Genomic DNA, 14906 nt, shown 5'->3' with positions numbered 1-14906 from the left:
TTAAGTGCATATCTTCTTTCCCATCACTTTTCATTTCAAAAGTAACAAAAGCTTACTAGTTAGGACAAACTAAAATCTAGTATCTAGAATAAATATAGATCCCAAAAGTCATTCTTAGCTATTATCTGATATGCAGAACTTCCCTTTCAAATGATAGGGAACTTTGTACTGAAATATATTATAGTTCCCAAACATTTGGAAGACAAAAACCGGCAATTAAAAAGTTCTGTTTTAAAGTCTCAGCTTCACAATTAGCCATTGTGTGAATCTGAAGACGTCCCTTTATCCTCTTCTTAATGATTTGATTTGTCTGGTACACAAAGATGAACTAGCTACATTTTTTTTTAAATCAAGAAAAAAAAAAGCTTGCTCACAGAAAAATTCAAGAGCTCTCCAGTATGGGACCTACCCTCCAACTGGAGCCACAGGTATGAACCTTTCACTGAAGTAATAGTAGCCACACATACTTCTTCAGGGTCAGTAGGATTCACTGCCTCAAGCTTCATGTTCTCCTTAAAGCCATGGTCTGAAATTGGCTAAAAAAGAATACAAAGCAAAATTCCACTGCAGTGAGATAAAATGCACTTATCCCATTTTCTAAATATTGTCTCCTAATCACCAAATTGCTAAGAATATACAACATTTTAATTAAAAAATAGGACAATGTCATATCCCCCGTTAGACTGTGAGCTCTTTAAAGAGTTCTTAAGAACTAAAGAGCTCTTTTTTTTTCTTTTTTTGTATCCTCAGTGCTTAGCACAAGTGCCCAGCACAGAGTAGGCATTTAATAAATGCATACTGGCTTTTTTTTTTTTTTTTAAGGCAAGCTAAAAATGCCTGTCTTTTTTCAGTTGTTGCTGTTCCTTTGGCACATCCTACCATAAGTTTTATCTCCTCTACTATCAATATTTTAAAAGTCATTCACGAACCCAATTCCATAGTTTTAGTGTATATACACACATAAAAAGGTATATATTTTACACAGCAGTTTTCTCCTATTAGCTTTATAGCTTTTGCAGATTGAACTTAAATTTCTCCCCAAAATAAATGAGACCTCAATTTGTGATATCAGAAATAAAGTTGATTAGATAAAAACAAATCATTTAAAGTCAACAGCAAAGGCATTTCTCTAACCCAGTATAACTGCTAAAATGTGTAACATGGTCAGAGCCCAAGCAGATACAATTCACTCTGGAGTAACTTTAACAAGAAACAGGATGAAAATTGATACAAGAAAATGATTCTACAGAAAGAAAAATACTTACCAAAGGAAAGCAACTTTGTGGAGCAGCTTCAGCACCACATTGTTTGAGGTAGTCTGCCCAGTCAAAATCCTGATTTGGGTAGCCTTAAAAACAACAAACAATAAATATCTACATCTATCTATATATACATCTATACATACACACACATTTAAACATATCTGAGTACTTTAGCATCCCTCAAGATACAGCGAGTCTTCTGTAACCAAACTCAGCTTTCATTCTCCAGAAGTCTTACACACACACACACACACACACACACACACACACACACACTGTACTTCTAGTTCAATTTACTGATTAAAAAGTACTCTAGGGTATGAATGACTACAGAGATATCTATTTAAGTTTCAAATTTTAATTCATATTGTGTTGGTGTATGTATGTATATATCTATCTATATACATGTCTATGTGTCTCTGAATTGGAATTATAAGTAATTGCGTATATTTGGAAATTTTTGTTTTGTTTTATTTTATTATTATTATTATTTGGTTTACATCATTCATTTCCACAAGATTTTGAGGTGGAAATTTTCTCCCCATTTTTCCCCTACCCAAAACAGTAATCCCACTGAATATCCCCTCCCCCAATCTGCTCTCTCCCATATCTTGCCCCATCCTCCCTCCGACTTTCCAGTAGGGCACGATGGATCTCTATGCCCCAGTAACTGTATATCTTATTTCCCAGTTACATGTAAAACAATAATAACAATATATATATTTTTTAAACATTTGATTTTAAACCTTTGAATTCCAGATTCTTTCCCTACTTCCCTCGTCACCCACCCTTACTGGGAAGATAAGCATATAGGTTGTACATGTGTAGCATGTAAATGTAAAACATTTCCATAGCGGATATATTGTGAAAGACTGACTGTATTTCTCTCCATCCTATCCCACCCCCCATTTGTTCTATTCTCTACTTTGATCCTATCCTTTTTCAAAAGTGGGTGCTTCCAACTCCCCCCCCAAGTCTGTCCTCCCTTTCATCATCCCCCTCTCATCCCCTTCCCCCTTACTCTCCTGTAGGATGAGATACTCTATTTAGTGTGAATGTCATTCCCTTCCTGAGCCAAATTCATTGAGAATAAGGTTGACTCATTCCCTTTTGCCTTCCTGTTCTTCCCCTCCATTGTAACAGTTTTCCCTTGCCTCTTCTATGAGATAATTTACCCCATTCTATCTCTCCCCATCTCCTCTCATTATATTCCTCTCACCTCTTAATTTCACCTTTTAAGTATCATCCCTTCCTATTTAATTGGTCCTGTGCCCTAGTCTATGTATACCTGTACACATATATACACACACTCACATATGTATTCATACGCCCATATACAGTCCTATACAGACATATATATGTATGCATACATATATACATATATATATATATTTCTATTCCCTTCAACTATTCTCATACTGAGAAAAGTTTCATAAATTACAATTATCATTTTTCCATGTAGGAATGTAAGTAGTTCAACTTTGATAAGTTCCTTATTATTTCTTTTCCCTATTTACCTTCTCATGCTTCTCTTGCTTCTGTATCTGAATGTCAAATTTTCTATTCAACTCTGGTTTTATCATCAAGAATGCCTGAAAGTCCTCTATACCATTGAATGACCATATTTTCCCCTGAAACATGATACTCAGTTCTGCTGGGTAGGTGATTCTTGGTTTTAATCCCAGCTCCTTTGCCCTCCAGAATATCATATTCCAAGTCCTTGGGATGATCCCTCAGTGTAGAAGTTGCCAGATCCTGTGTTATCCTGATTGTGTTTCCACAGTATTCAAACGGTTTCTTCCTGGCTGCTTGTGATATTTTCTCTTTGATCTGGGAATTCCAGGACCTGGCTATAATATCCCTAGGAGTTTTCTTTTGGGGATCTTTTTCAGGAGGTGATCAGTGGATTCTTTCAACCTCTATTTTGCCCTCTGGTTCTAAAACATCAGGGAGGGATAGGAAGGGGGGAGGGAGGGAAGAAGGGGGAAGGGGGAGATAGGAGGGGAAAAGGAGTAGGGAGGGAGGGAGGGGGAGGAAGGGGAGGGTGATGTCTGTGGTGTAAGGGTTGTTATTACCATTTTACAGATGAGAAAACCAAGTCTTTGAAAACTTGTCTATGCTTATATAGCTAGTAGATCTCAAAACCAGGATTCAAATCTCTCAAATAGTTGTTGAGTGACAGATGATGTTCAATAAATTAAGAACAGAAGAAAATAAACCTTCCAATTCAACTTTATGGTCTGTTTAATAAATTGGGTGCCAATGATCATCCGATGTGCTACTTTTCTTCAATTCCTTAATATTTCCTTACTTCATATTTAGAGCTATGCCAACTTATTTTTTTTAATATATCTGAGAGCAGAAAACAGGGAATGCAAAGAGGGAAATAAGGATCTTGAAAAATACTCCATGACAATGAATCTTGATTCAAGAATAAGATCGAAGTTCACTAGGTTCAATTAGAAAGATACATACCAGGAGGGGGACTAAGATGTAAACCATTCTTCAAACTCCAATGTACTGGGAAAATGCCAGCACTATTAACATGACACACAAAAGATCGTCTTATGGGATTCTCTGGTCGCAAATCATCAATTTCCACCAAAAAATATTTTTCATTGAACACCTGTAAGTTTAATCAACAGATACTAAGTTCAACAAACAATAAATGGTTTCTACATGTGACTTACAAGGACAAGTATCTTAAACAATTATGGCTAATTCCATGTTTACCAACCATAAAGACACAGGAACATGGTCTCAATATACTAGGCATAACTGGAATCCTCAGAGATTGAAAGGACACTTACACTAAAGACACTAACTGCATTTTACCTGACCAAATCCTTTTCTAGAGTAGAAAGCTTAAAAAAATCCTGGAAATCTCAAAATAGTTCTTGCAACTCTGTGGTACCTCAGGGATATAAATAATCTAATTCAGTACACATTTATTAAATACATCAACATGAACAGAATAAAATAGTCTCAGAGCTGGAAGGAATCTCAGAGATTACCCAATCCAATCATACACCTGAACTCTTTATAATAATTGTAAAAAGTATTATCTGGTCTCTACATAAAAGCCAATTATGTGGAACCCACAATTCCTAAGTGAGTCTATTCTACTTTGGGACAACTCTAATCATTAAGAAATTTTTCTTTATATAACAATGTGCCTCCACCTCATGGCTCCTATTTCTGTTTTGTAGAGCCAATCAAAAGAAGTCTTATTTAGTTCTTCCCTCCATAATACAATCTTTCAAATATCTTTAAGAGCTATAATTTGCTGCCCTTGTCTTCTCTTCTCAAGACTTCCAATTCTTTCAAACAGTGCTACACAGCATGGTCTCCAATCCCCTCACCATATTCCAATTCATCAATGTTCTGATTAAAATGTGGCACTCAGAAAAATAAATGTTATATTTTATATTCCAGATGCAGTCTATCCAGAGTAGAATACAAAAAGATTATCACCTACTTCATTCTTAATCTACAATGCTATTCCATGACTCTTTGATTTATTTTCCTATTTTGTAATATCTTTATTCTTTTCTAAAGCTAGATTCCAATCCTAAACGTCATCCTACCAGGTCTTAGTAAAATGGCTGAATTTCCTTAAGATCTCTAATTACCTTATTTTTACCCAGATGGTGTGTATCTGTATCTAGAGCATCTATGGCCACATAATTGATATTGTCCCTTATCTTGAGTATAATCTCTGTAAACTCTTGGGTCCTCTCCACTGATGTTCTTCCTGTGACATACTTGCTACTCTGTGGTATCTAGCTTGGCAGATACAAGTGGACAGCTTTCTTTCTCTCTTTCCACTTTCAGCATAAAGCCTTTTCATTAAGATTCATAGACTCTCAACAAATACCTATTTTACCCACCCATCCTTGTTAAGTGTACATAGTCTCTAGCCAACAGTCTATTACTCCTAAATTTTATTATAGTTCCAAAAATCCAAATCTCATTCTAAGATATCATATTCTCCTATTATATATCTCTCTCTTCCAAAGTAACCACCTTCAATTAGAAGCAGCAATGAAAATACTCCTTGGGCCCCAAGTTGTTTAGGTTCTTTCCCAAGACTTCATAATGTTTAGCAAAGGTTTCCTAGTCCCTTTATATACTATCATTCAACCTCATATGTATCACTAGTAGTGTGTAATAGTTACCTGGTTTTACTAGTTTAGTCTGATTAGTTCCATTAGGCATTCTATCACATTCTACATGTGTCTCCGCAACATTTGGCTACTTCCTCAGAAGAGTCACCAACCTTTTAATAAACCCAGAGTAAACACAACTCATCTCTTCTTCTTCTGACCAGTAATGGATACTCTCTACATCATCATTTCTTAGCAGAAAAGAATCTCTAGTTCCCACTTCTACTGGTAAAGCTTTATACCTATTTATAGTTGCAAATGTCCAGTGGTCCTTCTTCCCTAAATTCATAGCATCAACCCATAAACCCTCAAAAAACTTCTTCTTCTTTTTTTGGACGGTGGAAAGTAGGGCAATTGGGGTTAAGTGCCCAAGGTCACACAGCTAGCTTTGTGTTAAGTGTCTGAGGCCATATTTGAACTCAGGTCCTCCTGACTCCAGGGCTGGTGCTCTATTCACTGCGCCACTTAGCTGCCCCCCTCAAAAAACTTCTAACTAAGGGGCGGCCAGGTAGCACAGAGAGTAAGAGCACCAGCTCCAGTGTTGAGAAGACCTGGAGATCGAATCCCGGGCTCGGACACTTAGCACCACCCAGAAACACCTGGCCGTGTAACCTTGAGCAAGTTACTTAACCCCAATTGCTTAAAAAAAAAATTTTTTTTTAAAACTTCTAACTAAGATTAAGACTCCTCATATTTTTTTTCATTTTCTCTGTGAAATATTTCTTCCATTAAAAAAAAGAAAAAGGAAAAAACCCATCATTCTTCCTGATAATTTGGAGAAGAGAAAAGTGTTCCTTCAGTCTCTTGACGTGAAACTGGCACAGAACAGTTAAAAAAAAAACAAAAGATAAACAGAAAGAGCACATGTTTGGGAATGAGAACTTAGAGTCAAAAATCTTAGACCCACAACTTAGTACCTGTGTGACTTCGGACCTTACCTCCTTGATGTTGTCTTTTCATTTATAAAATTAGGAGATTATATTACATGATCTTTAAAGTCCCTTCTAGCTGCTAATCTATAATCTTTTCCTAGGAAGAACCTGATCTTTGTGCATATCCACATGCAGAAACACAACAGCAACAAGAACAGGGGCAGAGACTGGACCTGTGATTTCAATAGGCTGAGGAACTCCTGAAGGAGGGAACTCTGCCCAGCACAGCTGGCACCTTCTCTGAAACTCAAAGTCTTAGGAAATTACCTAGAAGCATTGAGAGGACAAGTGACAGGCAACATACACCAGAGGTAGGTATTGAACCCACGTCTCCCTAATCCAGAAGTTGAACCTCCATCCACTACCTTTCAGTAACAACCACCACCACAATAGCCACAATGGTAATAAAATGATAATGTGGCTAAAGGCTGCATCAGCATTACTGCCCTCACTTTACAGCTGGAGAGAAATGGCAAGGTTACATAATCTGTCTATGGTTACACATCTAGGAAGTGCAAAGGAAGGATGTGAGTGCAGGTCTTCCGACTCCAAATCCACTGTTCTTTCCACTAAACACAGCCTACCCTATGAAGAATTAGACAAAACTCTCCCCCACTTCCATACTCTCCGTGCCGAGTGGAAGCAACCATCTCATTTTTTGTTTAGTCTTCTTTTATAGCATCTGTTCATTTTCTCCTATACGACACACTCTTGCTCAGCTGCTTTTAATCCGTAAATTGCAATTCCTGAAAAAGCTTTAATTCAAACAGAAGCTGCCCTCAGTTGTCTTGTGACAAGATCTTCAAAGTTCAATTTCTGGACATTTTTTGCCTTCTCTCTTCCTCCATGCTGCAACTCCAGATGCCTCTTCCTCTCTCTGACCATCTCAATGCTTCTGGACTGATACATCTAGCTACCCTGTAGAATAGGGGTGGAGGATGTAAGGGTCTATGACTAGGTATCATTACACTATAAAATCTGTTTGAGCCTGCTGACCTCAAGAATTTTTCACCCCACCTGTATTAAACATTAACACATCAGCCTGATACAATTAAATAAAATTAAAGTCATATTTTTTTCCCTATACCTGGTCAGATGACTATGGGGTCCTAAAACTTCTGACAAGGAAAAGTACATTTCCCTGACTTGTGACATTTCCTAGAATACAAAACTTGGAATGACCTGACACCAATATCCTGAGCCACCACCTCTGACACAAAGAGAGGTAAAAACATAAAGTTCTTTTTTACCTTCACAACTGTAGCAGGAGAAATAGCAAAAGGGGCCAAGGGGTCTAGAGCTTCCAATTTCATGCTTACAGAGAATGTGTGATGACCAATTACCGGTTTATCCTGAAATTAAAACACCATGTTGAAATAAGGACTACAGATGCTAAAATCTCCTGCCTCATTTTTTAAGTGTCTGATGGCTTCAATATTAACTTTTAGATTATCCCAGGTACACATCAAATAATTATGCTAGTTAATTCAATCTTCTAACAGAAATTAGGTTAGCTAATCCACTACCCTTCTTTCCTGGGAAGCAGTTCAAAAGATTAGCCCCCCAAAAATCAGTATTTTGAAGACATTCATGCAATATATTACATTAAATTACTAAGGAAAATTTGGAGGAAAGGAAGAGAAGATGGGGAATAATGAGGCAAACATTTAATATACACCTTACCTATAGCTACTTAGCTAAGGATATAGTTATTAAAAAGACTAAAAGATAAAATTAAACTACATCACTACCACTGTGAGAAGAAATAATGTCATCTTTTTCTTCAAAATTTATTTTACACAGATACACACTTCCCACGACCACTTGCTATGTACCATTTTGTCAATAGGATAGTATCTTTAAAGTTTTTCTTTTTTACCTTAAATAAGTCAGAGGGTATCAATGATTCTTCTTCTTCCTCTTTAATTCTGGTTAAGATCTCCCGCCATTCTGCCTCACTTTTCAAATGTCTGATGGCTTCAGCAAAAAATAGAGTGGAAGCACATATGAATGACATGGAAAAAAATTACTCAAATGTCACAAATGAGGGATTAATTTCCACTAACAACAAGTGTGAGTATAAATAATCCCTAAAGCTGAAACCTACTCCCAAAATGCACTTAAGGAACTTGTCACTAATTTTCAATACTTTGGCTAATAATCCAACTATTAGCTGAGGAGTAAGTACAGAATTCAAAATAAGCAGGTGAATGTACCTGGACAATGAGTGTATCACTGCAACAGCAAAAGAAGCCCTAATACAGTGTAACTTTAAACATTACAGTAAACATTCTCATTTAAAAATACAGGTTTTCACAAGTCTTGCCATTCCATGAATCCCACTTATTTGAACCCTTCCCTTAATACTTTTTACTTCAGTTTGGTGCCCTTAAATTGGAACTACAAATTACAAATGGCAAGGGACTCAGAAATAATAAAACTGGAAGAAAATTTAAGATATAAAATCATAAACTTTACATTTTTGCAGCCCTGTAAACTTTAATTGTATCTTTACTACATGCACTGAAGGGAGCTTCCACAATACATGGAAACATGATAAATGACTAGTCTCTTCATTATAATTTATTCACAGAAAATGTCTTCTTAAAAATTGTTCTTTACCCGTTGGAGGCTGAAGCTCATAGCCCTGCTGAGATGCCCAGCCAACTTGATGAAGGAATGGATCCAGGTAAAACAACCACTGTTCGAACTGATCAGAATTTTCCAGACCTTCATAGTGCAACTTCAATCTTCCCCCAATATTATCTGCTACATTAACAATCCAAGTGCTTAAAGAATCCTGGAAATTTTGACATTCCAGCCTGGAGCCTGGTGCAATGAGATCCAAAGGATTCTTTCCTTTATGAAGCTGCAGGTGTAAAAGAGGACACAATGAAATAGGATAACAAGCAACATCAAATTTAATAAACACATAAATTTGGGTTAAAAATGTTAAATATCTAGCATAAGCTAAGTCTTTAAATGATTTTAAAATTGTTTGTATTCATGCAGTAACAAGAGACTCAGAATAAGACATCTAGTGTTTTAGGTAGAGCCTCTAATGAGAATCTGTGAAAAGACTTGGACAACAATCTCAGAAAATAAGGTGGCACAGCTGGTATGCAATCTACACTAGGGGAGGGAGTATCCACAAAAATAGAGGAAATAAAAGATTTAAGTAAAACTTAAATATTACTGATTAAAACCCCTTTTAATGCTCTTTTACATTTTTGCTGCTATGTACATGGTGATTTTATGCTAGTATAGATGACTAATCAAACTAAAAACCAAATTAACAAAATTCTAAGAAAACTCTGCACGTTATATTATTTGGTTTCATTCAAGAAGGTAGTTACATCACTCAGAAAGGAAGTTGGCCTGTCTCCTTATTTGTTATGAAACCACCAAGAACAGAAGATTCTTTTCAAAATTTATGATTTAATCTCTCCTTAAAAATCCATAGTATATTTATTTTCTCAGTATGTATTACTATTTCCACTTAAGCCACCTATCTACACAAAGTGTTTGTAACCAATGGAAGGAATAAGAAATTACAAAAGAAAAAACAATACTTTAAAGCAAAACACTCTGAAAATGGCAATAAAGTAAGCCATACAACACAGAAGGATAGCCTGGAACTAAATAAAGAATATCCTCTTTCTTGTAAAAAGAACTGCTGTCACAGACAATGAAAAAAAAGGCAGGGAGGGGATTACACTTTGAACATGAAAAATAACCCAGTGATGCCTATTTCCACACGTGAGCCTGGATGATTTTAGGGATTGGACTTGTAATTTCACTGGTATAAAGAAATCCTAGATAAGGAAAACTCCCCCTTCCAAACATAGGTTAGTACTTTCTCTGAAAATGTCTTAGAACTGCCTAGGACACTGAAAGGTGAGCACTCACTCAATGTTAACATCTACCTACTATGTCTCTGAGGCGCTGGCGGCCTCAGGATCACCTCTGTGACATTTTTTTATGTGATAGTAGATAAATCACTTTCCTTGAGGGGTCTCGGTTTTCTCCTTTGTAAAATGAAGGAGACAAACTAGATGACTGTTTTGGGAAGTCTAAAAGCACCCAGAGAGGCAACGTGGCACAGCTGATACAGAAATTTCCTGAAAGTCAGAAAGGGCTAATTTCAAGTCTTGCTTCTGATTCATACTGTTAGTGACCTTTGGCAAGTCACTTAAGTTCAGTGCCCCCAAGCAACTCTGTAAGACTATAAATTGCAGAGCAGGTGCCTGCCAACCTGTAATGGTAATGGGAGCATCCTCATCCAAAGTTCTTTATGCCAATGAAATCACAGGTCCAGTCACTCTATCCCCCTCCACCAAAAAAACTGGAGACACCCACAAAAGTCAAATGAATATCTTTATACAAAAATTTTAACAGAAAATATCACTATGGTTTCCAATAAGTTTTTCCACACTGCTTCCAACACTCACGCCCTCTAGCAGGTTAGAAGGAGCACTACATGCTCCCTTCAGAGTCTCTCGTAGGAACGCATTGCAGTCAGAAATCTTGTCCTTGATACCTAAATGGGAAAATAAATGGATAATAATTATCCCCTTTGTCAAAAATAAACCACCTATAAACTAACTTATTTCAAAGACTATTATTTCATTTAAAGATTTGCTAAGAGATTCATAGGGGTGGGGAACCTGTGGCCTCAAAGCTATATGCACAGCCCTCTAGGTCCTCAAGTATAGCCCTCTGACTGAAATCAATTTCACAGTTTTCGATTCAGTCAAAGGTCCACATTTGAGGTTCTAGAGGGCTACATGTGGCTTTGAGGCCTCAGGTTCCCCACCCTGGATTAGGGCATCTATTTTTCCTTGTAGAGATCAGGAAAACTGGGTTCAATTCCTCATTCGGATAAATGAAAATAATACTTATAAGTTTAATGAAGAATGCATATATCATGAAGTGCAAAGTTGGTCAATTCCCACCTTACAGTCAAACTTCCTAAGAAATCAATCAATCAACCTATATTAAGTGCCTATTATATGTCAGGCACTGTGGTTATACAAAAAGAGAAAAAAAAAACAATCCGTGTCCTCAAGGAGCTCAAAATCTATTGAAGGAGACAACAAACAAATAAATATATATAAAACAAGCTATATACAGGATAAGCAGAAAGCCACCAGAATTAAGAGGAGTTGGAAAAGGCTTCCTGAAAAAGATGGGATTTTAGCTGGGAAGCCAGGAAAGGCACAAGGTAGAGCTGAGGCAGAGTTCCAGGCAAGGAGGACGGTCAGAGAAAATGCCCAGAGTCAACATATGCAGTGTCTTGTTTATGGAACAGCAAGGATGACAGTGTCACTAGAACAAAGACAATGTGGTACAGGGAATAAGATGTAAGAAAACAAGAAAGATAAGATGATGCTAGGTTTTGAATGCCAAATAGAGCAATTTGTATTTAATCTTGGAGGCAAAAGGGAGTCAATGGAGTTTACTGAGTAGGGGAATGACAGGGTAAAACCTGGGCTTTAGGAAAATTACTTTAGTGATTGAATGGACAGTGGATTGGAGAGTGAGGAGATAGGCAGGCACACTCAGCAACAGGCTACTGAAATAATCAAAGCATGAGATGATAAGGGCCTGCACTAGAGCGCTGGCAGTGTCAGAAGAGAGAAGGAGGTATATCTGAGAGTTGCTGCATAGACTCTGACAACAGACTGGGCATGGGAGATGAGGGGAGGAGGGGAGATTGTGAGGTATCAAGGATAACTTAGTAGTAAGCCTGGGGGAACTAGGAGAATAGTGTTGCCCTCTGTAGTAACAGGAAAGGGAGATTGGGCGGGGGGGGGGGGGGGGGGGGGAGGACTGGAGGAAAAGTAGTGAGTTCTGTTTTGACATGCTGAATTTAAGATGTCTACTGGACATCCAGTTTGAGATGTCAGAAAAGCAGTTGGAGATGTGAGACTGGAGGTCAGCAGAGAGGGACTGGATACACAGATTTAAGAATCATCAGCATATATAATGATAAGCAGGATACATTCAGAAAAACCTGCACTTATATGAACTGATGCAAAGTGAAGTGAGTAGAACAAAAAGACCACTGTGCACAGTAACAGCAATATTATATAATGATCAACTATGAATGACACAGCTATTGTCGGGCACACAAAAATGCAAAACAAATTCTGAAGGACCCATGATGAAAAATGCTATCTACCTCCAGAGAAAGAACTGATAGAATCTGAATGTAGATAGAAACAAACTATTTTTTTTTAACTTTATTTTTCTTGGGGTGTGGGGAGCTGTATTTTCTTTCACAACATGACTAATATGGAAATACATTTTACATGTCTGCACATATATAAACTTTAACCATTTGCTTAGCTTTTCAATTGAGGGTTGAGGGACAGGAAAGTAGGAGAGAATATGGAGCTCAAAACTTTTCAAAAAAAGTTAAAAATTGTTTTTATATGTAATTAAAAAATAAAATAGTAAAAAAAATTAAAAGTGGAAGGTTTGAGAAGGAATGAAAGTTCTGGAAGAACCACTATATGGAATGTGATAGCACTTATAGCACAGCTATAAGAGGCTGAAGTTGACTCAGTCATAACAGTTGTGTGATTTTCTCCACCTCCAGCACAAATGTAGGAGCAAAGGTGGCCAATGGTGGGAGTGATCCAAGGCTGAGGCTTGGCAGGGCACAAATGGCAATATGATAAGGGGGCTAGGGATTTAAGAGAGGACCATGCAGATTTGAATTGGTTCATGAAGGGGTCAAGATGGGGCAAAAAAAGGAGAAAGTGACTAGTGCCTGGGAGATGACCCAGGAGAGAATTGAGGGGCCAAAGGACTGGAGGTCCAAAGAAAGGAATAATTCAAAAGATTTTAAAGTAAGAAATGTTAGAACTTGGTGACCATCAGGATGCAAGAGATGAAATAGGGAAGACTAATCCCTCTGCAATATAGCAAGAACTCAGTAGTTATTGAACATACTAAGTCAGAAGAGTGAGAATGGCCTATATTTTAAAGTATTAGAACTACATAATTCATCTTGTCTTTATATTTCTAATTTTAATCTTGTACACTTCAATTTCTTCCTCCAAGCAAAGTAGTGCTCTCATATTTACTTGAAAACAATACAATTTACATTGGAATCACAGATTTAAAGCTGCAAGAGATGTTAGAAGACATCTATCCCAACCCCTTCAACTTTACTGATAAGAAAATTGAAATGGTAGTGGGTATACGTAAATATCCTAAGTACTGGGTAATCTCTCCTATGCCAAGAATACCCCAAAATCTGAAAGACCGGGAAACCTAAATAGATATATCACAAAGTTCATATGCTAAACATGAATTTTTCTTATAAGAAAAGTTTCAGGTCCTCACTCAAAACCTACTATTTAATCTTATTACAGATTACAGTTTATGCCAGATAAACTCTTTGGTTTAGAAAACACAAAAGCAGCAAATTAGATTAGAAGCATGAAATCATAAGGGAAGAAGGAACTGAGATATCATAGCCTGAAGGCTACAGGAACTACAAAGCAAAACAGTAAGAAGCTCCAAAGCAGGGCCTTAGAGGGCCATTAGCTAAGGGGTAAACAGGCTAACATGCCCCAAAGGCATTCACTACATTATTGAAGAATACAATTGATGTTCAAAATTATGACCTTGAGAAAAGGTTAAATTGTATCCAACACCCCCTACACTTAATAAAGCAAGAAAGAAGATAATACGTTTTAGAAATATTTTTGTTCAAAATGGTTTTCAAAAAGAAAATGTCATGGTCTCTTAACATTGATTTATTTGGAAAACTCTTAACCAAACGAGGTTCTAGTGGTCCTTGATGGCCATAGTTTTGGCTATAGTACTATTCGTCCCACAAGAAATTCTCTATTACCTTCAGGCACTTTGAGCATCTTCTTATTCTGCTCACACCAGCCAATGGGGTGTAAATCAGCTGTCCTGATATCACACCAGAAATCTGCTTTTCGGTCCTCTCCATAGCCATCATAACGCAACAAGAGTAACTGCCCACATGTGGTGATGATGGTAGCAACCCAGTAAGTTTCATGGTCAGATTTTACAGCAACCTCTAGTTTCATGCCAGGAGCAAATCCATTCTGCAGACTTGTGTCCACCTGAATAACAAAAGTCAATAACCACCAGACCATCTCCGGCATATAAAATATTCTTATGGACAATATTTCTTATTCAAATAAAGTCTTTAAACATACAAGCCCTAAATAAAATTTTCTTTGAAACACAACAAAAACAAAAATTCTAACATTTTGTAAATAGACCATAAAACCAGAGTGGCAATACTTTCAGAAAAATGAAATAAAATGTTTTACCCACAGAAACATATGATTACAGTACTCTTGTTTCTACTAAGGATGTAAATCACTAAATTTTTATGGAGCCTATGAGTTTCTAGAAGAGTCTTTTATTACTCAATACGTGAAGGATTTGTGCCTCAGGTTCAGAGAAGCTAAGCCATTATTAGCCCATGATTACTCAGCTAGTAAGCACAGAGGAGGAATATAAACCCATAATTCCCTGATACCAAGTCCAGG

The 14906-nt window shown here is 37.0% G+C and overlaps 1 protein-coding gene across 3 annotated transcripts in view; it reads right to left on the bottom strand.

The window, feature by feature from the left end:
• Nucleotides 1-14906, bottom strand: part of SFMBT1 (Scm like with four mbt domains 1) — a 184696-nt gene that overhangs the window by 47803 nt on the left and 121987 nt on the right. For all 3 annotated transcript variants that reach the window (XM_069095485.1, XM_069095484.1, XM_069095483.1), the window contains 8 exons: nt 14231-14471; nt 10812-10900; nt 8983-9229; nt 8240-8337; nt 7611-7712; nt 3738-3888; nt 1266-1348; nt 410-536 (listed from right to left, as the gene is read on the bottom strand). In XM_069095485.1, coding sequence (XP_068951586.1) covers nt 410-536; nt 1266-1348; nt 3738-3888; nt 7611-7712; nt 8240-8337; nt 8983-9229; nt 10812-10900; nt 14231-14471 — 1138 coding nt within the window. The remainder of the gene's footprint in view (nt 1-409; nt 537-1265; nt 1349-3737; nt 3889-7610; nt 7713-8239; nt 8338-8982; nt 9230-10811; nt 10901-14230; nt 14472-14906) is intronic.

The sequence above is a fragment of the Petaurus breviceps genome, unplaced genomic scaffold, assembly GCF_028583685.1.
Source record: "Petaurus breviceps papuanus isolate PSGF00001 unplaced genomic scaffold, PetGlider_PUasm1.0 227, whole genome shotgun sequence".
Classification (NCBI taxonomy): Eukaryota; Metazoa; Chordata; class Mammalia; order Diprotodontia; family Petauridae; genus Petaurus; species Petaurus breviceps.
This window is presented reverse-complemented; position numbering and strand designations above follow the sequence as displayed.